Source organism: Ursus americanus, chromosome 26 (genome assembly GCF_024610735.1).
Source record: "Ursus americanus isolate L20-20 chromosome 26, mUrsAme1.1.p, whole genome shotgun sequence".
In the NCBI taxonomy this organism is placed as follows: Eukaryota; Metazoa; Chordata; class Mammalia; order Carnivora; family Ursidae; genus Ursus; species Ursus americanus.
The window spans coordinates 8,978,297-9,002,831 of NC_142152.1; the positions used below are offsets into that span (position 1 = coordinate 8,978,297).

The 24,535-nt window shown below is 42.1% G+C and overlaps 1 protein-coding gene across 1 annotated transcript in view; it reads left to right on the forward strand.

Moving 5' to 3' along the window:
* Positions 1 to 6,114, forward strand: part of SNAPC1 (small nuclear RNA activating complex polypeptide 1) — a 30,741-nt gene extending 24,627 nt beyond the window's left edge. Inside the window, exon 10 of the mRNA XM_045810422.2 lies at positions 1,560 to 6,114. Within this exon, the coding sequence (XP_045666378.1) occupies positions 1,560 to 1,606 (47 nt within the window). The 3' untranslated portion in view covers positions 1,607 to 6,114. The remainder of the gene's footprint in view (positions 1 to 1,559) is intronic.
* Positions 6,115 to 24,535: the final 18,421 nt, after the last annotated feature.

Consider the following 24,535-nt stretch of genomic DNA (forward strand, 5'->3'; position numbering starts at 1 on the left):
TTGTTTTAGCTATGTCAGTATGCTGCATTTATAAAACATTATTGACAGCAGAACCATGTAATGTACTGTGATTCTTTCTTACTCTGTACATTTGTTTTCCCTAGAGAGTGATAACTTTTTGTCTTATTAATTTATTTTTTTCTATAAACTTAACACAAATTTGTCTTCAGACTCTTCCTCAGTTGTATAAATCTCCTGTTGGAATATTCAAACACATGAGGGATTTTGTCATTTTTATATTTTTAATGAAATTTCTTGCTGACCTCTGACCTGGTTTACTGGACAGTTTGCTCTCTTGCCCTGCTGCACTCCATCCTGGTCGCTGCTGTCTTCTAGGAATCTAGAAGATTCCTAGAATCTCCTTTTCTTCTTACTTTCTTTTTTGTCTTTTCTCGTTGCTTTTCCTATCACTCTTCTTTTGTTTTTCACTGGTGGGGAATATTTTGTTTCTTCACATCTTTCATAATTTTCATGTTTTTGTATTTTCTATTATTTTCTTTGTTTTAATGGTTTGTAATTTTTAGGTTCACAGCTGTTTTTAGATAAAGACTTATTTGAGTGTTGGTTGTGGCATTGGCTGTCATAGCCAAAAAGATGTACTGGAGGGGATTATGCTAAGTGAAATAAGTCAAGCAGAGAAAGACAATTATCATATGATTTCACTCATATGTGGAACGTAAGGAATAGTGCAGAGGACCACAGGGAAGGGAGAGAAAACTGAATGGGAAGAAATCAGAGAGGGAGACAAACCATGGGAGACTCTGGACTCCAGGAACCAAACTTAGGCTTACAGAAGGGAAGGGGTGGGGGTGAGGTAACTGGGTGATGGGTATTAAGGAGGGCACGTGCGGTGATGAGCACTGGGTGTTATGCACAACTAATGAATCGTTAAACACTACATCAAAAACTAATGATGAACTATATGCTGGCTAATTGAACATAATAAAAAAAAGAGATGTATGGTACTAGTGATTTGGGTTACATTTTCAGGTTTAATTGAAATGAAATTCAAATGTTAGTCATTCTCTCATTCTCATTGCACTGGCCTGTATACCTTTCAGATCTGGCACACTGGGTCTATGGTAGTTGTAGGGAGAGCATACCCATATGAGACAACTTCAGAGTAGCTTATCATTAAACAGGATTTGGGAAGACTAGAATCTACTTTAGTAAGTTTTCAACTGCAGTATCATTTTGAAGGAAAGAATCATGTGTATGTTAGGTTTAGGATTTCTTTCTTTCTTTTTTTTTTTGAAGACTTTATTTATTTGAGAGAGAGAGACAGAGAGAGCATGAGCAGGCAGAGGGAGAGCGAGAAGCAGGCTCCCCACTGAGCAGGGAGCCTGATGCGGGGCTTGATCCCAGGACCCTGGGATCATGACCAGAGCTGAAGGCAGACGCTTAACCGACTGAGTCATCCAGGTGCCCCTGGTTTAGGATTTCTTGTTGGAGCTTTGTTGTAAGGGCATTCCAGTTAAACAGCTATATCGTTTAAATGTATGTTATCAGTTAAAGTATTATTTTGTAGACCTGACAGAATTCTTCATTTATGTCTTTAGAGTTCACTGCACCCAAGAGGAAAAGAAAATACAGAAGAACCCAGTGAAAAATTCTTAATTTCGACATCTCTGACAGAAGAAAAGATTTATATTTTATATATTGAACAGGAAGACTGCCAGTATTAAAAATAATTCTTCTGGGAAACTATAGGTTATTTCTCTGAAGTGGCAATATCTTAACATTGCTCTAGATTTATAAAGGAACATAAGAATTTACTTCAGGATTTAATTTTAACATTTCCTTTTATGAAGTCTGCATAAATGGAAATAAAATTTGCATTTAGAATGTAATAGAAATAATCCTGTTATTTGCAGGTTATTGTTTCCTATAACTTTTTGTGATGTTTTACTTCTTATAGTTCTGATAATATTAACTATTTAAAATATTTGTTCTTGAAGTAGTAATGTTTATTACATGCAAGTGGCTAATTATATTTATAGTATGGTAATGGATTTGTTTATGATGTGTAGTAACTATATATTGTATGGTTAAGTGCAATACAATTTTTGCCTTATTTGCTTTATTTTTGAACATATGAAACTTATGTGGTCAGTAACTTACATAATTGATATTTAGGAAGCCCAGTTTCTACTTCTGCAATCAATTAAATAGTCTTTGGTGCTTGTTTCAAAGCTCCCTTTGGCCTAACATTTATGTATGTGTATGTGTATGTTTGTGTATGTACAGATACATGTATGCATGTGTCCACATAGATACACATATATGATTAGTTCAGTACATTGTTTAAGTACAACATTTAAATACTAATAATTTCTTTTTGAAAATTTTTTTTTAAAGATTGATTTATTTTTAGAGAGAGCACATGTGCACGCGCATGCACACGTGTGGCTCCTGGGGCAGAGGGAGAGGGAGGGAGAATCCTCAAAGAGTCAGTCGCTTAACTGACTGAGCCACCCAGGCACCCCTAAATACTAATTATTTCTAAAAAAACCTTCAAGAGTGGTCATGTAAATTCCAGAATGTGTCTATGGTGCAGAAGAGATGATACAGAAGATTTCTAAGCTTTGTGGACGTACCTCCATTAATTTCTCGCTTAAGAAATTTAAATGGAGATCCCTTAAGCCATGTTGTTTGAATTGCTGCCACTAGCAGACCATCTCCACACCATGTGGTTAGCTCGGCCTGTCTTACAGTTGATTATACTCCATGTCGTTTTCAAGTATTGTATATTCAGGAATTTTGCAGATGTCCTTTGAGTGAAAATGTGTGATATCTATAATCTTTTAAAATAAAAATACTGATGCTAGGCCAAGTAAACTTTCATTAGAATGTATGCTGTCACATTAGCTACTAAACAAAATTATTTCCCCTGATTTCAGATGTTCCTGGTAGTATATGGGCAGTTCTCATAACATGGACGTTGGACAGAGCTTCTGGGATTTAAACATTCTAGTGTTGGAGCACTTGGAGGTACCACTGGCCTCTTGTGTACTAGGTTATTTGCTAGAACTTGTCTGATCATTAACATTTACAACATTGTACAGCTAACACAGTGAGTTGCCCTCTGTTTTTTTCATAATAATACTTAAACGACAAAGTATCATTTCACTTGTACAATGAAGAAACTCTATCTTAAGATGGTAAATGCCTTGCCCATATTCACAGAGTTAGGAAGTGATGCATCTGGGATGCAAATTTAGGGCTCTTGCCTGTAAATTCAGTGTCATTTTATATAAGCCAACAGAAATGGAAATCGAGAGGAGTACTTCTGACTGCAAGCAATAAAACCCTGTTTTGCAGTGGCTTAAGCAGTAAGGAAAGGTTAAAACCAGTTGAGTCTCAGTGCAGGGTGGTGCTCTGGGTTGTAAAGTAGGTCAGTTGCATGATGGCTTTATATACAGGTTTGGGTCTTCAGGGAAAGTGTACGGAATTGTTCACCAGCCAAGTTCCCGGATGTCATCCAAGGGCCAGCCTTGCAAGCAGGCCTTTATAAGGACTGCAATCTCAGGCCTGCTCTGGTGCCTCTTCTCTGTGCAGGTTCATTTCATTTTTCACTATTTCAAATAATGCTGTGTTGATTTTTGTGTGTATATCTTGGCTCACTTAGGTTGGTATTTCTGTTGGATAAATCTACACATGAATTTGCATGCTGAACAGTGTATGTGTTTGTATATATATATACATATATACATAATTTCATATGCGTATATAAAATTTTAATTGCCAAATTATATATATAATTAAAATTATATATGTAAAATTTTAATTATTGCCAAATTGAACTCCAAAATAATTGCCAATTTACATTCCTACTAACAGTATTTACAAGGGACTCTCCATATCCCCATTACACTGTTATCAATCTGTAATTTTTGCCAGTTGAACATAGCCTGAATCTTAACAGCAGAAAATGTAGAAAGACAGTTAAGAGTAACAAAAAAAATTTTTTTAAAGATTTTTTTGACACAGAGAGAACGTGCACAAGCAGGGGGAGCAGCAGGCAGAGGGAGAGGGAGAAGCAGGCTCCCCGCTAAGCAGGGAGCCCAATGCAGGGCTCAATGCCAGGACCCTGGGATCATGACCTGGGTAGAAGGCAGACACTTAACCAACTGAGCCACCCAGGCGCCCCAAGAGTAACAAAATTGTACTAAACAGTTGTGAGTTGGTGTATGGCTACATCTGACAGTGAATGCTTTAGCTGATAGCAAGTTTTTCATGAATATATTATGAGGATAGGGTGTGAATCACTTGATTTGCTTTAAATATGAAATTGAAGCTTATTAAATTCAAATAGAAAATATTTGTGTTTAACAGTGGGCTTTCAGAATTAAAATGTGTCATAAATACTAGCTACCTATTAAGCTATTTGTATTGTCACCTTGATTATAATAAAATAACTGCACCAAGCCATAAATACATGATTTTAATATTAAATAATGACTAAATTAATGTTTTGTGAAGATGAGTTATGTGGCAGTATTTGTAGCCACAAGATGTATTTTAAAACCATTCCACTTTCAGAAATCTTAATATAGGAAAGTACTATTCAAAGTAGAGACTTGGAATCATACAATGTCATATGCCAGGTTTACTCGGAGAATCTAAAACAAACGAGGAATGAAAGAAGCGGAGCCATAAAGGAAATGGAGGTTGTACAGATACTGATTGGGGAAATATTGTTCACCTTGGAAATGAAGTATTGTAATTATGTCTTCAGAAGAAAACTACCCTGGAACTGTGCAGTGCTCTATGAGAAATTATAGCGCTTGTTTTCTTTTCTGTTACGCGTTTGAGTTTATGTTGTAGGCACAGCTATGATCCCATTTGGTTTTATAACCCTTCTTAATGCCTCAGAGGTCTCCTGTGAGTGGATGTTTTTATCGTGGGGAAACATCCCCGGTCTCTTTAATACCCAATTACAGTGCTTGTTCCCGGAAACAGACATAGTTGTACCATCTGCAAGCTGTTTTCTACTGCCAAAGGAGAAATAATTAACCAACTTTCAGGCACAGACTTTGTCTTCTTACAGAGATTTCTAGAACAGTGGTATAACGGAAATGTATTAAAAATGTATCTCTCTAAATAATTTGACTAATGATTTGTAATTTTCCTGACCTAGAAACTAGAAAGTCAAATATGTGTATCCTAGTTCTGCCACTGATTATGTATCCTTAAAAAATTCCTTTTTGTTTAAATCCTTTTCTCAGCTGTAAATTCAGGATAATACAGAACTACCTTACAGACTTGTCACAAATATTTAGAATTGCGTAGTGCTTTGGAAGTACCAAGTTACGAAATTGTAAACTTCAAAATAATAACCGCTGGAAAGTGTAAGCTTTTAAAAAATGCTGGGTGCCAAGGAAACCAGAATGATTATTAGTGCTTTCTGTGATTTTTTTTTAAAGCTTTTATTTGTTTATTTGAGAGAGAGTATGAGCGGGAGCTGGGGGAGGGGTAGAGGGAGAGGGAGAAGCAGACTCCCCACTGAGCAGGGAGCCCAACGTGGGGCTTGATCCTAGATCCCTGGGATCATGACCTGAGCTGAAGGCAAATGCTTAACCAACTGAGCCACCCAAGCGCTCCTGCTAAGTGTAATTTTTGATGCGATTTTCTTAAGTCAATAATCTGAAGCTTACGTGTTTACACCAATTTTCAGGTAGACGTGAGACACACAGCTCTCATACCTCAATGTGCAACTTAAGGTGCTCCTGGTTTCCTTTTTTCACGTTGAATTACGTACAATATATATCATCTTCCTAATAACCAATTGTAGTTGTGACAAAAAGATTCACAAATATATAGAGAGATAAAATACCTTTAATTGAGCTATCTTTAAAAATGAATTTAATGAACTGAAATTTGCTTTCATGTAAAGAGCCTGGGAAAATAAGCAGAGTTGTTAATGCCTTCTGAACTTCCCCTTGATTCCTGAGTTAAATTACAGTTTGAAGAAATGCCTGCTTTTTAAATGGCATTGAGAAGACTGTGGGTGCTTAACTATTCACATTTTCATTTATCTTCTGAACAGCTATGTAGTAATTTTCATTGCACATTTAAAAAATTCCCTGTATTAAAGTAAATGCCAAAACCTCAGACCGTATATTCCCTTCGTGTGTAGTAATATAGTATTTTTTATGCCTGAAATATCTGTTTTAATGTGTCGTATATTGCAAGTCTGTTTTGTTGTGGTTTTGTTTTTTTTTTAGGATAAATTTGGACAGGCTCCTTTTGGTTGCAGGGAACAAAGGCACATTCGTGTTATCTTAAATGCTGGAGGCTTGTTTTCAGAATACGGAGGACAGTGAGGCAGCCATCCCCTCAGGCTCAGCTTCTTAGAGAGCTGAAAAAATGGCTCTTCCTCACGTAGTGAACACAGCAGCACACAGCAGCTGGATGGCTGGGTTGTGCCCTCATCTTTGAAATGGCTGTCCATTGCTATGTAGTCGCACTACGCATCCTCCCGTCGTTCATGTGCTTTTCAGCTTCTCTCTGTGTGTTTCTGTCTGCTACTCCTGCTCCTGAAAGAGGGTCTGAATAAACCAAAAGAGATCTTCCTGATTGGGTAGAGATTATTCTAGTGGGTTATTTTGGCCTCGCTTATGTCTACCCAAAGGATGGTTGCCCTTAAGGATGGCCTAGGTCCTGCAACCAGCTGTGGCCGGTGGAGCTGGGTCATAAACCACAGGGCACAGCAAATTATGTGGAAGGACCCAACTCTGGCAGCTTTCTTCAGCAGAGGCAAGCGGGTCAGACATTTTGAATCTCAAGAATTTTTCAGTCCATTCATGATTTGATTAAAATGGTAACAATGCTATAACATTATCATCCATATTGTCACCAAGTGAAGTAATCACGTAGTGGCAAAAATTTCACTTGACAACAGGAGCATGGCACAGTGGTAAAGAGAAATTGGTCAGGGGCCAGGCTGTGGGTCTGCTCAGAGATTGCAGTGCGACTCGTGCCTTCATAAAACCCACCTGTACATTCACTCCGTGTAACTCCATTTAGACCCCCTTCTCTCTTGTGTGATGTTGTTATGTATTTTACTTCTGTATGTTACAAACCTCGTTATACATTTTAATTTTTGCTTACACAAAGAAAAATTAAAAATGTATTACATTTACCCACATATGAACCTTCTCCAGTGCTCTTTTTTCCTTCATGCAAATCTATGCTTGCATTTGGAATAATTTTCCTTTAGTCTGAAGAACTTTTACTATGAATTGCTTGTTGTTCAGCTCTATTGGAGACAACATTCTTATCAGCTTTTGTTTGTCCGAAAACGTCTTTATTTTACCTTCATTTTTGAAAGATATGTTTGCTGGAATTAGAATTCTAGGTTAACAGCTTTTTCTTTCAGCACGTTAAAGATTATTCTACTGTCTTCAGCCTTCTTTCTTATGTCTGATGTGAGGTTAGTTTCCATTCTTGCCGCTGTTCCCTTGTAGATGATGTGCTGTCTTTCCCTGGCTGCTTCTATGATTTATCTTTATTTTTGGTTCTCAGCAGTTTGACAGGATGTGCCTGCTGGGGTTTATTTTCTCCGTGTGTCCTACATGTCATACCGGCCTCACTCTTCCCTAGGATTCCAAGTGCATGTGTGTAGACCGCTTGATATGGCCCCACAGATAATCATGGCTTTTTTTCCTCCCAATAATTTTTCTCTTTGTGCTTCAGGATGATTCCTTTTGACTTGTTTTCAAACTGATAAGTCCTTAATTCTAATATATTCAATCTGAAGTTAGTCTTTTCCAATAACTTAAATTCTAGATGTTGGATTTTTCAATTTTAGGATGTCCCCATGGTTCTTTTTCATGGTTTTCATATCTCCACTGAAATTCTCCATTTTTTGTATCCGTTATTTCCATCTTTTACTACAGGTTGTTCAATATACTTACCTAGTTATTTTCAAGTCTTTACAAGTTCCAGCATTTGGGTCATCACTGTATGTGTTGCTGTTGGCTGATTTTTTCTTCCCCTATTGACTAAGGGTCATATTTTCCTGTTTCCTTCCTTGCTTAGTGACTTTTTATTATATAATGATACATGATATATTATGTAATGATAGAGACTCTGGATTCTGTTATCTCCCTCTGAAGCATGTTTTGTTCTAGGAAGCAGTTAAATTGCTGACACAGCATTTTGAGCTTGTGGAGATTTGATTGTAGGCTTTGTCGGGGTGGATCTATTTTGGTTTTGTCCTTGCTTTTAGGAAACATACCTCAGTCCTGGTTTGTGGCTCTTATTTCTAAGCTGTGGCCCTTAGGAAGTTTTCACAGAGAGCCTGGACTGTTTGCCGTATCACTGTCTCCTGACAGAGCTTGAACTTCGGGCTTTTCAGCCGTTCACTTGTATTGGAATCATTGGAGCTCTTGCCTGCTGGCAGCCGAAGACGTAAGGGCATTTTCCACTCATAATTTGGGGTTGCCCTCTCTGTCATTCCTGTTTTGGGGGGTTACCCATCTTGATGTCTAACCACTCTGACAACCCAGGCTTCCTCCTCTGACTCCTCAGGTCAGTAGGACTCAGGCTTTCCTCCTGAGTTCTGCCTGTCCTGTTCCAGACAGGGCTATGCCCCCAGGGGTGAAGTTGTATAAATACAGATCTCTACTTTCAAGGGTTGTATCTGTTTTTATCACAGAAACGAATGAGGTGATAGCCTCCTATTCACCCATGTTACTGAGCCTTCTTCACTGGATTTGTGCCTGGAGTGTGTCCCAGGTTACCAAGGTTGCACTTAGTATTCTTAGAGACTTAATAACTCATTTAGGTCACCCAAGTATATTTGATCATAATTTAGTGTGATACTAACCTAATGGCTTGAAAGAAGTTGGTGCACTTCTGAAAATGCTAAAAATCCCTGATTTTTTAAGGAAGTTAATCTTACCAAAATGCTATGCACTACAGAATTATCAAATTATTAATTGCTTTTGGTTGCAAGCTGCAAAGCCTGATTGTCAGGCTAATTACAGATTATGCTGTGAGGGAAACCTTTTATATATACCAGTCTTCTTTTCTTACAAGTGCTTTAATATGAGGCTTTAAAAAAAATCTTATTTAAGATAACAAAAACAAAAAAGAGAAAGCCTTCATGTAATTACATTAGCTACAGACTGATTTTAAGTACCTTATCACCATAGTACCTAACTAATTGGGCTATGTTAGCTTAACTATTCTTAGAGAAGTCAACACCCAAAGGTTTGTTGAACTTCTTATAGTGTATATGATTTAAATGAAATGACTTTTGCTCAAGTCTCACAAATTGTTAACTCTTCTGCCTTTGTCAGATGTTTTAAACGGTTGATTTATCTCTTAGTTTTTTGCAGCATAATTGTCATATCGACTTTCTTGCTAACTTTACACACCATTTTATTACACGTGGTTAACTGGAAGTATTCTCTTTGTAAATTTAAAGTAGTTGCCTATAAAATTTTCCCACCAGATAATTTCCCCAATTTTAGCATCGCATTTAAAAATGAAGTTTCCTGGGGCGCCTGGGTGGCTTAGTTGGTTGAGCAACGGACTCTTGATTTCGGCTCCGGTCAAGGTCTCAGGATCCACCAGGCCTTGGGCTCCCTGCTCAGCAGAGAGTCTACTTGAGATTCTCTCTCCCTCTGCCCCTCCCCCCACTAGCTGTCTCTCTTTCTAATAAATAAATAAATCTTTAAAAAACAATGAAATATTCTGTCCTTCAGAGACCATATGTCTGGAATGTCTTTGTTTTTAATTTAAGATGAATCAACCAATCAAAAAATGTAGCTTATCTTCTTTAGTGTTCCCACTGACACCTAACAAAATACCAAATTATTAACAAAATTACCCATATACTGTATATGTTGTACTGGTAAATAACTCTATTAGCCTTCTCTCTGAAAATCCTTTATGTTTACGAATAGAATTAATTCACAGAACTATACAGAATCAGGATCCTATGTGTTTATAATGTTTTTGTCTCTCCATAACAGGAAATTATTGCATCAGAGAAGAAAATGAAAAATGTAGAATGTCTCCTTAGGGCTGTAGAGTCAGAAATTTCTTTGCCCTCTGGTGGATTTACACACTTTTCCTGATACCAATTTTTGATGAAATGAGGAGAGTATTTCTAGTAATTTATAAAGCCTGGGTGACTAGCCCGGGTGAAATCAAATAAGGCAGGCATGGGCTTCTAGTAAGCTGCCTTAGGCTAGAATTTATGGCACCAAGGGCAGCTGAGTCCAAGCCAGGCCGTGGCTGATTCATTGAGTTTTTCATTTCCACTTTGTTTTTTCATTTCTGAGATTGTTATACGTGTCTAGATATTTTTGATATTCTCTTGTTCTTTGTTTTTTTTTAAGTTCAAACTTTAATTTCATTAAATATTTCAAACAATTATTTTACATTCTCTATCTGATAATTTCAGTATCTGAAATTCTACAGGTCAGTCTATAACTGGTGTTTCTCCAGACTCTCACTCATGGTGGTTTTCACCCTCATTGTGTTTGGAACTTATATTTTCTTGAATATAACGTGTGGGAATCCTGTGTCCCTGATTGGAGATGTCTTTCCTCTAGAGAGGACTTCTGTGTATGCCTGTTGTGAGCCAGGAAAACTACTGTTCTGGTACTTATAAGGTCCTCAGAATCTCAGGTCAAGCTCCAGGTCTGGTCTCTCAATTTGCAGGAGTTATCAGGTCAACTGCACTGCTCTCTATTGCACTTGCTTAACAACATACGGCCTCCTGGTCTGGTTTCAGCTCTTTGTTTTCTTTTTCCCCTTGGAGATTTTCCTTACTTTCTAGTGAGTGCAGGAATGCATTAAAATGTATTTTTACAGTAATTTAACCAGGAAGAGTGAGAATGCCCTTTGAAAGTATCTGATTTGTCATACTGCCAGAAGTAGAAGTCCCAGGAGATATTATTTATCATCATTTTGCAGAAGAGGAAACAAAGGCACGATGATGGTAAGTAACTTGCCCAATATTGCGGAGCTGGTGGGTGATGAAGACATTATGGGATGGACCCATGTGGTCTAGCTTCAGAGCCTGCACTTTTCCCCACCACACAGGTGAGTCTGAATCTCGGGAGACTGCACAATGTATTGGAAAGAATTGGTTGGTGAGACCAGGAGAGATTATAGGATACCAAGGGAGTGTGTAGGATGGAGCAATGAAATAGGGTTGGAGCACTGAACTAGGGTTGGAGCACCAAATATCAGGGCACTCTGGAGGGGCTGAGGAACCCTGGAGAAGAACCATTGATAGTGACGTGAAATGTAGGTGGAAAGTGAGGAAAAGGAAGTGTCACAGAAGCCAAGGGAGTAGAATCTTGAGGAGGGAGTGCTAAGTAGTGTCGTCATACACAGCAGTATGATATAATATTGAAAACTGTCCTTTGCGTTTGGCAATTAGGCCACTCCCTTTACTGAGGGTGCTAAAGACTGAATGTTGTATCCCCTCCATATTCTTCTGTTGAAACCTAATCCCCCCCCAATGTGATGGTTATTGGGAGGTGGGGCCTTGGGAGGCCATTAGGTCATGAGGGTAGAGCCCTCATGAATTGGGATTAGTGCTCTTACAAGAGAGACCCCAGAGAGCTCCACTGCCTCTCCACCATGTGAGGACACAGAAGATGGCCCTTTATGAACCAGGAAGAGCCTACTAGACACAGTCTGCTGGTGCCTTGATCTTCAACTACCCAACCTCCAGCACCGTGAGAAATAAATGTCGCTTCAACAACCCAGTTTATGGTATGTTTGTTACAGCAACCCAAAGAGATCAAAGCAAAGGGCTAATTTTGAGGATTAAATTGAAAGTGATGTGCTGTGGATGGGAAGTAGGGATTGTTCTTTTCAGAAGTTTGCATGAGAACGAAGACAAACTGGCTCAGTGAGAGGGAACCCCAAGATCCAAAGGGCAAGATGTTTACAGGTTTAGAAAATAGGACGAAGGAGAATGATACACAAGATGATTTACTAAAACTATAAAATGTATTCTAGCTTGAAATACATTAATATTGCAAATCAATGTTTTAACACTTCCTTATATTTCCCCTTATAGTTATCCAGCTCTACTCTCTTGTGTCCGATAGAAAAAAATATTAACTACTCAGGTAGAGTGAAGTGGGTGTTTTATTTCCTCTCCTTGCACAGCTTTGAAAAATCCTATCCTATTCTTCTAGCTTAAACAGGTACTTTGACAAAGAATTAAAGTAACTTAAGCCTGGAGAGAAGAAAGCAGCTATGTGGCCCTGTGACTCTTGGAGCTTTCCCTTACTATATGAGGAATTAATTACTGAGGATCGTGACCCCGTTCTCTATCTTTACGAAGGATTGAAAGAAAAGAATGGGCTTAAATTTTTAAAGGGATGTCTTTAATTAGGTCTGAGTAAAAGCCACCTATTGAAAAGGTTTGTTCACACTGAATTCGTTTCCTAGTGGCTGAATTCTTAGCATTTATAACTTCTCAGTACTTCTACTCTCCCCTGTTAGACGGAGGAGACCAGAGTGGAAACTCCCAGGTCTGACATTCCAGCTCTCCAGGTGGTGGTTTTATTCCCCTGTCACCAGCTGCTGTTACTTGGGTCAGAGTTTTAGGTGGTACTGGAAACACCTGGGGAGCTCACTTGACATGCAGATCCTAGGGTCCCATTGCTACAGCTTCTGCTCCAATGAGTGCTGGCTGGGGCCTGAGAATTGGCGTTTGTAACAGGTTCTCCAGGTGATTCTGGACCAGGTGGTCTGAGACCCAGAGCTGGTGAAAGCCGGCCTACACTTGCCTTTGGCAAAAACAGAGACTAGCTATGCGGATGCATTTCTTGGCCAATGCCCTCACCCTCCTCCAAGCACACTTGACACCGGGGTGAGTATGTATTGCTTGAGATTCTTAATATTCTAGAATTGTGTAGTGCTTTCTGAAATGAGGTGATCAAACATTTTTGAGCTTTTTTTTGAATGATTGCTAAAATGTACTTAAAAAAAGCAGTTAATGCCGTGAACATACAGAGTCTTGAACAGCAAAGCCATCCTTTTGACCCATTTGTCTTGCTGGTCTCCAGGTTGTCTCCTTTCCCAGACTGGTTATTTTCCCTTACCTCTTCTGAGTTCCTACCTTGCACTTCCTTAAATATTGGCCTGGCAACAGGTATGGACTAGCTAAGAGACAACGTGCAGTGGGACAGAGGCAACCCAAATGCTGTGGTTTTCTGGTTTTAAGCCAGTGAGTCTTTCTAGTGTCTGCTGGGAGTTTCATCACTGAACCGCAGCCTGGGACCAGGCCTCGCGCTCCACTTCCCAGGCCAGACTTGCACCTGACGAGCCCGGTCACACTTCTGCCCATTCCCAGTGTGACTTGCAAGGGTTCCATCAGAACATGATGCTATTTATTACCTAATGGCTACATTTTAAAAGTTTTATTTGTTAGTATAATCCGTGTCTTAGTGAATGTTCTGAAGTATTTGAGTTCAGAGGCTTAGGACAGATAAGGAGACTGAATGAAAATCAAAGGCAAGTTTTATACAAAACAATAAAAATTTTCTCTCTTGTCAGATAAAATGCTCATTAGCTCACAGCCTACATGCACACATCATAGTTAAAATAATTTTTCTGTTTTCACCTACTCCAACAAAGACACAAAGCAATAGCTGTCTCAACCAAGAATAGTCTCCGTGGTGACACAGACCCACTCAGCAGGGCAGCTGCAGCCCCTCACCCTGGCCTGCTCTCATTTCTCCTTTATAGCCAGAGTTAGCAAAGTCAACAGGATGTGGTCATAGGGCCATGGGTCAGAGAGCCTAGATGGTAATTTCCATGCAGTGTGTGTAAGAGCTATTTGTCATTTCTTCTTTTGGAAATGAACTCTAGCTATGTGGGTGCTGATATTTGCCTCAAAATTATGGCAAATAATAAGAAGAGCCCTGCAATAATCACAAATTACCTTAGCTAAAACACTTTTTAAGCAGTTGCCGGGCGCCTGTCTTTTCTCTGTCCCAACCCCCTTTATGTATGTGTAGTGCAAAGCGCTAGTGTTCTCACAGACCACCGCGCTCCTACCCGCCCTCCTCCCTGTCTCCAGGCCCTGAGCCCCTCCACATCCTCCCAGTCCCACCTGACTCCCTCTGTGGCTCCTCTTATCCCTCCAGCCCTGCTGAGACCTGTGGCTGGCTGTCGGGGACACAGCGACCGACCTAGAACTCCTCCCTCTTTTTGGCCTCCAAGTCCTGTCCTCTTCCATTGCCTGCTCCCTCAGCCATGTTGGAGAAAGCTTGCACGTGGCCGCCTTCCCCCCCTGTGCTCCTGAGGTCCAATTCCAGGTAGGCCCTCCCTGCAGCCTTTTCTGTTTGTGCTTTGGATTCCCTCTCAGCTTTCCACTCTAAGCCCTCCACCTCCTCTCTGCTTCCTTCCTTCTTGATAACTAAACACACGTCCTTACATGATCCAGAACTTGGGGACCATGCAGTGGGCCTGAACTCCCTCAACCTCCTTCTTCCAACCCCAGAATCCCTCTGCATCATCACTCTCTATTCCTCAACCTACGTTTCTGAGACCATTTGCGCCTAAGAGGGAACTCTCTGCCTATGCTGGCCATGCCAGCCGCTCTTTCAACCAATACCCAGTCCTGCCTCGATATTTTAGACCCTTCCTCTCCATGCACTCTTTCTTCTCCCCTTGAAATTGTACTGATATCCTAGCTTGATACTGACTTGTGTGTTTTTTTCATTCCTGTTACGTAAGTTCACTTACCACGTGGGTCTCCCTGTCTCTAACTAGACTTTGGCATCTACAGCCTTAGGTTGTATAGAAAACCAAAGAAACCAGAATCCTGCCTTTTGAATTTCAGAAACCAAAGTCCATGAACAAGACACACAGATTTGCAAGAATATAGGATGTTTTAAGAGTCCATTATCCAGCCCCTTAGGAGATGGATTTCTTCAGCCTTGGAGAGAGGAAGGGTTATAAAGGAGAGCAAGGAGCTGAGATCCTACTGAGGTGTGAGAAGGCAATGGCAGACACCGACAGGGTGCCCAGCCACTCTTCCCTACCCATTCTCCTTTGCCGACAGAACCCACCTCGTGTCATAGGAGCTGAAGTTAACAGACGCTTGCTTTCCCAGCCTCCTGTTGCAGCTAGAATGGAAGGAGGAGGATTTGAGGGTTTTTTTTTTACAAAGATTGCCTCCCCTCAATAAAAAGGGAAGGATGAGAAGGACTGCCCCATCCCCAACTTCTGGAATGCCATGTGAGGGTACAAGGTGTTTGTGCGGTGGCAGGCTTCTTATCCACAAAGTGAGGGTGGCAGAGTAGGAAGACAGAAAGATTCTGAGTTTTCACTGACTTTGGGCTCACCACCTTTGGACTCCTTGTTCTGTGAGATAGTAAGACGTTTCTGCTGTTCAAGCCCTCTGTAGTTAGGTGTACTTAAAAACAGCTTGCACCCATTCCCCCCACTTCTTAGAGAAAAGTCCCATTTCCAAGGACCCAGGGGGATGAGAGAATGTCCAGATAGGTTGGAGAAGCTAAGTCCTACGGGGACGTTTGTCTTCTATTAAATGTCTTGTTGGCAAACCATGCAGAGTCCCCTTCTCCACCACAGTAAGGGGATGGTAAGAAAGGCAAGGTTGCATGACCCATTCAAAAAGGCCTGACTTCCCTGTTGCCCCAGAATGGTGCGGGCAAATAGCCAGACATCCCCACAGGAACAATGGAAATTTCAAGGGAAAACGTCGGTCCTGGAGAGGTTCTGGGTGTGGGCGAGAGGACAGAGCAGCCCAGGCACCCTCACGGACTGACACATGGAGGCCCTCCACCACTGAGGAGGTCTGGTGGGCTCTGCACTCCAGACAGAAGAGGCCCCTTACAGTGTGGAGATGGGGCCTGAGGGCCAGATACCTTCTCACACCCCTGATGCTGTCCAGCTCTGTCCTCCAACCTGGATGCAACCCCCAGAAAAGGTGGGGCGAGAGAACTGAATTGCCTGAGGAAAGCCCGACTCAATGGAGTTTACCCTGAACTAAGATCAAGCTCCCTAACACCTGGTGGAATGGGGACAGGGGCCATCAAATCAGCTTAGTTAAGGAAAAGCAAACATTTGTCTTGCTTTTACATACTTGAACATGCGGACAGAAATTATCCTTCCTGCTGAGAAATCCTCTACCTGAAAAAAGAAAAAACAAAAACCAGTCTTTTTTTTCTTTTTCTTTTTCTTTTTTTTTAAAGATTTTAATTTATTTATTCGATAGAGATAGAGACAGCCAGCGAGAGAGGGAACACAAGCAGGGGGAGTGGGAGAGGAAGAAGCAGACTCATAGCAGAAGAGCCTGATGTGGGGCTCGATCCCATAACGCCGGGATCACGCCCTGAGCTGAAGGCAGACGCTTAACCACTGTGCCACCCAGGTGCCCCAACAAAAACCAGTCTTACCTCAATCCTACCCTCCCCTAAAGCCCTTCCATCCACTTTCATTCCCTGCACTGCCAAACTTTTGGAGAGAATTAGCTCTACGTGGGGCCTCCATTTACTCCTCAACCCCCTCTCATTCCTCACCTGGCTCCAGGCTAATAAATCTGCTAACATGTCAGTTATTCAGAAAACATTTATCGAATTTAAACTTGGAGTTATCACTTTCCAAACTCTGACTTAGAAAAGTAGGTACAATTAATAAAGAGCCTCATACATGTCCTACTGACCCTTCAAATGGGTTCAAACCCAACTCATGATCTTCCCCCTCACTGCAGCTTAACCTACTGGCTTGTGAGCTTCTGAACTCCATGGGCATCTTTAAGTCTTTTTTCTTTTCTTTTCTTCATCTGACCCATTTCAAGTCTTTTTGCTTTGGGGACCTACCACGGAGGGTTGCTGTGAAAGACCAATGAACCAGAGCTCAGTGCTTGTTCACCGGAAGTATGCTTCGGAATCACCGGTGTTAAACACGCAACGATTAAAAGCAAACAAGAACCTGATGCCCCTGGTCCCCCTCCAGATGTACTGGCTCTGGATGTAGATCCCGATCAGATTGTCAGCCTCTTCCATCTGTGTTCTGTGGGCTGATCAGAAGGGACTCCTGTGTTGTTACCTGCTCTTCCCAGCTGGATGGGAGCCGCTTCCGGCCGTGTCTTATTCTGTTGTCTTCTAGCCCAGGGCCAGCAGGATCCCTGTGGGGATCCCTACTGATTGGGTTGAATGTGAATCCTTAAATGCATCAAATAGATTTTATTTGGAAGGAGTAAATAGCCTGCCATGTGATCATATGTTTGAGCTATTCGATTCTTTACGTAAAGGATCTGGGGGCTCTCATGTGTCACTGCCGCTGACATACCAAGAAACCGTCAGAAATCGGTTTGTGAACTTCAGGAAGATGTATACAGCTCACAGACAGCTTCCGTTCAAAGCCCTCCTGAATCATGCACGAATGGCCCGTGAGGCCACAACACCGCCTGCCTCGCTCATTCCGGCTGATCCAGTTACCCAAGCGTCCATTCTTAGCTGGCGGGGCTGTGGTTTGGCCCGTGGTCCTCTGTCAGTTGCTCATCCAGTCGGCATGCAATCAGTTGGCCGTAGAGTCAACTACTCGTTTACTCATGCAGGCCTCAGTCATACAGTCATCCATCCACCCATCCAGCAGATAGTTGCTGAGGGCCTACTATGTGCCAGATGCTGTTTTCGCATTGGAGACAAAACAGGTGGTAACACGAAGAACACAGGACCCCCGGAACCTACCAGGACGGCGCTGAGTGTTTCCCAGTAGTTCTCCTGCGGAAGGACTGCTGTCTGGCACCTGGCTGAGCGTTGACTCCCACTCTCCACTCTCTTTTCATCCTCTACTCTTTCCAGCTGGGGTTGAGCATTGACTCTTGGGTCCGAAGCCGCAGGCAGGAAGCCTGGGCAGAGAGGAGGTGGAAATTGTGAAGGTGACATGAAAACGAGGATGTAATGGGGAATATAGTAGGAAAGGCGGCCTGGAGAGGCGGGCTAGAGAGGAGACCCTGCGTGGCCAGGAGCGTGTTTCCAGGTTGCTGCCTTCATTGTCTTTGGAGGAGGGGAGGGTTAGGGAGGGAGGCCAGATGCTGCGAGGCGGGTGGGGTGGGTCAGCCGCTGGGCGGTACCTCGGCTGCCTGTGCCCGCGGGGCTGGGCTCCCGGGGCGCGGGCTGGGCGGCGGGGTTGGAGGGAGCGGCGCGCGGGGGCGCGGGGCGGCGCGGCGGGGGCGCGCGGCGGGAGGGGCTGTGCGCGGCGCGGCTCCCGAGCGCGCGGGGCCTGGCGAGGAGCGCGCGCGCGGCCGGCTCGGCGCCGGGTACCCCAGCCGCGGGCGGCCGCCCAGCAGCCCCCTCGCCGGACCATGGCGACTGGCAGTAAGTGCGCTCCGGCCGCCAAGGCCCCGGGCGGGGGGAGGCCGCGGGGCCCGAGGGTGGGAAGTTCTCCTCTTTCCGACGCCTGCCTTTGTGCCAGGCTCGCGGGAGCGGCGGCCGGGGTCCCCCCACGCCCCCGGGCGAACCCCGGCCCCTCTGCCCATCACCCTCCGCTGCCTGGCAGGACTTGAGAGGCGCAGGTGGTTCTGGCAGCTTGCCCGAGAGGGATGTGGCCAAAGGGCGTGCTCTGATATGGAGGGGACACGGCGATGCCGCGGGGCCTGTCATCGAACCCTTTGGGGGCAGTGCCCCCAGGCCCAGACCCAGCCTTTGGGTAGCCCTGCCACCAAGGCGCAGCGAGCTTTTGGCGCTGTCAGTTCAAGGTTCGCCTCGAGTTTGGGTGATTTGCGCGCTTGCCTTCTGAGGATAAGGGTGGCTTGACTGGTCGGCTGCCCGTGGCCCCACCTGGGCCATGTCCCCAGCGGGCAGCTGAGGGCTGGCCAGAGACCGCATCTGGTCACCACGGACAGTGAGTGAGGTTAGAGCGCGGACATAGGTTAAAACTACTGAATGGAAGTGTTGGAGGGCGCCGAGCTGGCCTCCTTGGAGCATCTTGGCACCGCTGCTTTCTTGGCTCAGTGCTTTTGGAAATGGAATCACGTCTATGAAAGCTGGTTAATTAAGAAGTATTGGAAGCTGGATGCATATTAATAGGGTCTCAAAGGGAGGTCAGAGTAAAACCATCAGTCACACCTGCCCCATACTTACCTTGTGGAGGTGCTGTGTCCAAGCCCTTATCACACACCTGGCACCTTTTAGGGAACCCTTGAATGAATGAATGAATGAATGAATGAATGAATGATACATTGCTTAGAGAGGAGATTTGGTAGGCATTTTTGAGGGGTGAGAGGGGACAAAGATGGGGAGATGGGGGTCCACATTTCTGCAATAATTATTATTTTTCTTTTAAACAGACTATTACCCCAGCCGAGAACACAGCTTTTGGTTTAGTGCAGAGAGCCTGGGTTTAAAGCTGGCGTATCTTTTACACCGTGGTGGGCACGGAGTGGGCCCTCAGTAAAGGTGGTTGCTCACTCTCTTTACCATCATTTTATATGTGTGGTGATACCAACATGCTCTCCCCCTTCTTAAATGAAAAAAAAAAAAAAACCTAGATCATGTTTTGATAATAACATCAGCTAATCTAGGCCAGGCCTCCCCTTTTCTCTCCTCATTTATAAAAGGGTGGTCTGGCTAACTTTTTTTTTTTTTTTTTGGCCTAGGAAAAGAAATTATGGATTTAGACTTTTGTTAACAAAGTAAGACTCAACAAGGAGGAAGATAATTACATTTGGCCTTATTATTGCATTTCTTAAGGAAAACAAAAACAAAGGAGCTTGAAGTATTTGTAGGCATTTGTGCATCACACAAATGCAGTAGGACAGTGTTCTATTATTCATTTTCTATATTTTGGGCAAAGATGATACATTTGTTATTCTAGAAAAAAAACTGGCCATACTTCTGTCCCAATTTATTGAGGTAACTGTTTCTTCTTCTTCCTTACATGGTATATGCAACTCTATTGAAGAATCAAACTTTATCCCATTGATTTTGTTTATGGAAAAAAATTATAATATTCAACCAGATTATCTCATGAACTGATTTTTAGGCATAGGCTTAAATCTGTTTAGTCTCAGCTGGGATGGAGCTGGAAATCTGAAAAGTTTCCAGAGTGTAGAGGATAATTAGTTTGTCTTTGTTCTTATTCAGAAGTAATGTGAGAGACTTCCTACGTGTTCCTACTATGGAAATGAAGAGAAGGGAAGTATTCTCAGTCAGTGTCTTGAAAAATTCTCCCTAAATCTTGACCACGTTTACAGCTTCAAGTCCCATAGTCCTCTTACAGTCAGCATCAAAGTGGTCCTGAAACTAGAGCCCAGGGTTCCTCCCAGACACAGAGTTCTCAGCCTGGCTGCGTATTATAATTACCCCAAGAGCTTTAAAAAAATACTATGGTATCTATCTGGTATCTAGATAGATCTATCTATTTATCTGTCTACCTATCATCTACCTATCTATCTGTCTTTTAATGTAGTAAGTTTCAGACTTAAATGTGTATCCGAATGACCTGGAGGGCTTGTTAAAAGATTCCTGGGCCCCACCCCAAAGTTTCTGATACAGACACTTTGGATTGCTGCTTGAAAATTTACATTTCTAGCAAGTTCCAGGTGATGTTGAAGCTACTGTCCTTCCCATCCTTCTCCATCTCTGCAGGTAGGCAGGTAGGCAGGTAGGCGGGTAGGCGCACCGAGCGACGGTCACTTGTTCCGCAGTCCTGTCCTGTCACTGTGCAGTAGTACGCGGCCTCATCAAGACGTATCGAAGCTGGGCACAGTGCTGCCCTAGGCCTATAGCTGACTGCTCTCCCCATTTGTCTCCCCCAGGAAATTTCCCCTTGAGAGAAATATTGGTTCTAAAGCCAGGCAAAATCTGACTGCTCTACTCCAGTCATTTCTGGAAGGAATCCAGAAGGACCTTCTTTATGAATGTGGTATGTAAATGGATATAAAATAGAGATACTTTAAAAATATTTGCCTGGCAACTTACAACCTTCACAAAAAAAATGTAACAAATAGAATGAAAATATCCTTATGTCCAGACACCACGCTGTCTAGGAGCCCATTCCTGAGGAGGAATGGGGAATCTGAGGACTTTAGCTTGGTTTTCAGTGAGTTATCGTGAAATGGTAAGGAACTTGTGAACCTCAAACTGAATTCCCTTTCGGCTATTCACATTTTTATTTGGGTAATTCAGGTTATAAGATCTTTAAAAGTTTGAAAGATTGGGAGGAATTGTAATAGGAAGAAAAGCTAAGAGACCAGTAGGGAAAAACCACTGTTAGCAGGAACAGCCCAGTTTATTATATAAAGCGGTGGTACTTAGGCATTGGAACTATGTTTCATGATTGCCTCAGGAATAAGTGTTCCAGATAATTTTGTGTTTCCAAGTCTCAGTGAAGTATTTTTTCTTTTTCTTCCCTTGATGTCATTTGTTTCATTACTAATATTTCTCCTTACGAGTCTTTATTATTGAAGTCACTGTAGTCTGTTTATAAGAATAGTTTGTCAGGAACAGCGAGGCATGTTTGGGCAATGTTGGAAATGTGTAATTATATTGTGCCCCAGAAATCTCAGGCAAGTCTCAAGTGGATGGGTCTCTGTGGCTGCGGTTGACACACATTTGGCTTCTTAAGGGAAACATCTGGTCCCCATCTGGTTGCTCCTGGTTTACTGGTTGATCTTGTGTCATTTTTGCTTGGTCCATTCACAAGCTACCCCCCCGGGCCACCTCCACCAGTGGTCATTCCCTCCTTTCCACTTTTGGTCAGTAATCTGCAGTTTCTTTTTCCCATCCCACCTGCCCCATCAGCAATTTCCACTCTGTGCTCAGTGCTCAGGATAGAAGAAAGAGAGAGCAGGGAAAGGAAAAGCAAATGCAGGCCCTTAGCAGGTAAATGTTGGAACATCTGCCAGATAGTTACTGTTCAGGATTTAGGATGTTTAGGATTTAAAAGAAAATTGCTTGACTTTGAGTGAAAGTGGACTCATTCTTTTTTTTTTTTTTCCCCAAGATTTTATTTATTTATTCAAGAGAGACAGAGACAGCCAGCGAGAGAGGGAACACAAGCAGGGGGAGTGGGAGAGGGAGAAGCAGGCTCCCCGAGGAGCAGGGAGCCCGATGCAGGACTCACTCGATCCCGGGACCCTGGGATCATGACCTGAGCTGAAGGCAGACTCAACCCACTGAGCCACCCAGGTGCCTGAAAATGGACCCATTCTTGAGTATATTTCTTTCCAATTCTAATAATTATTAACGAGCTTATGAATAGTGCCAATTAAAAAATAGAGGCCAACTAAGTGTTGGAAAGTTACTACTTTGCAACCATCATAGTAACAACTGATGAAAAAATCATCCATGGATGCTAAACTATTGTGTGAAAACTTCAAGACCAGAATATGTACATTCTTGGAGAATTTCCCCACAGATGACTTATATTAATTGCAAAGTGGAACATGGTAATTTTACAGTAGAGAAAACTGGGTGTACACTGTCTTGTCCAAATAATCAAAGTTAATATCACCGGTAATGGAGCAAACTGATATCCTGTGTTTCCTGATATGAAGCACTGAAGAGAACCCAATGGCACTTGTGCCAAAAATGTATAATCTGCTTCTCTCTTTTTTTAAAAAAATATTTTATTTATTTGAGAGAGAGAGAGTGTATGAGCTGGGGGAGAGGCAGAGAGAGGAGGAGAGGCAGACTCCCCACTGAGCAGGAAGCCTGACGTGGGGATTGATCCCAGGACCCTGGGATCATTACTTGAGCCAAAGGCAGATGCTTAACCAACTGACACCCAGGTGCCCCTATAATCTGGTTCTAGTTAAGAGGAAATATCAGATGAATGAAAATCGAGAGACATTTCACAAAAGTCTATGGCATGAGAAATGGCCGAGACACTGTTCCAGATTGAGGGAGACCAAAGAGACAAGGAAACACAGTGGATGATTTGGTATCAGACCCTAAATTGGGGGGAAAAAATGCTACAAAGGACGATGTTGTGGTAATTGGTGAAATTTGAATACAGATTGTATATTGGATAATAGCCCTGTATCAAAGTTAAAATCCTTAAATATGATATTTTTATTGTAGTTCGGAAGGGAATGTCTTTTTTCTTAAGGGAAACTGAAGTATTTACAGGTAAGGGGACATGCTGTCTATAACCAAATCTCAAAAGGTTTAGGAGAAAAATATGTGCATATGTGTGCATTTATATGTATATGTGTGTTATACAAAGAAGAAAGATAAAATGTGGCAAAATTTTAACATTTGGGGAAATCTAGGAATTCTCTGTATTATTCTTGCAACTCTGTTAAAAAAAAAAAAGGAAAAATACCAACAACTTATAAATGAAAATGGTGGGATGACAATCTGTAGTTCTAGGTATTGTGGTCTATTACTATTGAGTTTACTTTGTGAAAAAAATCATGTTGAAAGACCCTTAATTCCGAACTCTGAATTTTGGTTTGAGATCCTAACATTAACAAAACCGTTAATCAGAGAAAACTTCATATACATAAAAAAAGAAGAGAGAATAGTATAATAAACCTCCGTATACTCAGTGTTTTGCCGATCTTTTTGCATCTATGTCTCCACTACGTTTTTGGGAGAAGGTATTCTGAAAGCAAATGCAAGGTACCATGTTCCTTTAACCACTGATGCCTCTATGTACCTCCGCGCACACTCTTCGCCTCCTGTAACGCCCATGCTGCTAGCGCACTTGGGAAAGTAACAATTCCGCACTAAGAGATGATGGCATTTGGATACTGTTAGTATTAGAGAATAGAAACCAGAGTTCTGAGGACGTATCGATTTGACATATATGGGTTGTGCACTTATCTTCAATTTGAAAAGCTGACTAAGCCTGGTAATTATAAATGGTTTAGAAAAAGGATCTGAGAAGCTTCTTGTTCTTGTTGCATTTTCCAAACTCCTCCTCCTGTTTTTAAACCAAGAATTAAATTCTTGAAGAAAACATTAAGATGGGTATGGAGACAGTATTTTGGACTGAATTTCCCTTTTTAATGTGACCCTATCGAAACTTTCCGAAAGTCAGAATGACTACCATCATGCTGAATGGCTAGAATGCCATGTGTTTTAATTTCAGCGTGGCATCTTTGATTTGGTAAGCCCAGAGAAGCCTTTTCTTGCTGAGCTGACTTTCTAATGTTTTGTATAGAAATGGGCCAGATCTCTTGGGAGGAATAAGCCTTTCCCTGTGTAGGGTAGATTTGGATTACATTTGTTCTTTTAGGTCACTAGGGTATCATTGAGTTATTAACTATTCTTTAGTATTGGGGTTGATAAAAAGATGCCCATTGTGCCATTTAACCATGATGATGTATATATAAAACTCTTGGACAACTCTTTTTAATAAATTAAGGTGGTATCTGAAACACATATTGCAAGTAAAATTCTTATACACAGTGATTATGCTCCCATTAATGGATTATGTACATTTGATTTTAGGCAGTTTAAATTTATGCATAGATGCCATCCCTTTATGGTAGATTTTCTTACTGAAAATAAGAGTATAATATTCTTGAGAGTTCTAATTTTAGGAATAGGGTGTCACATTTTAT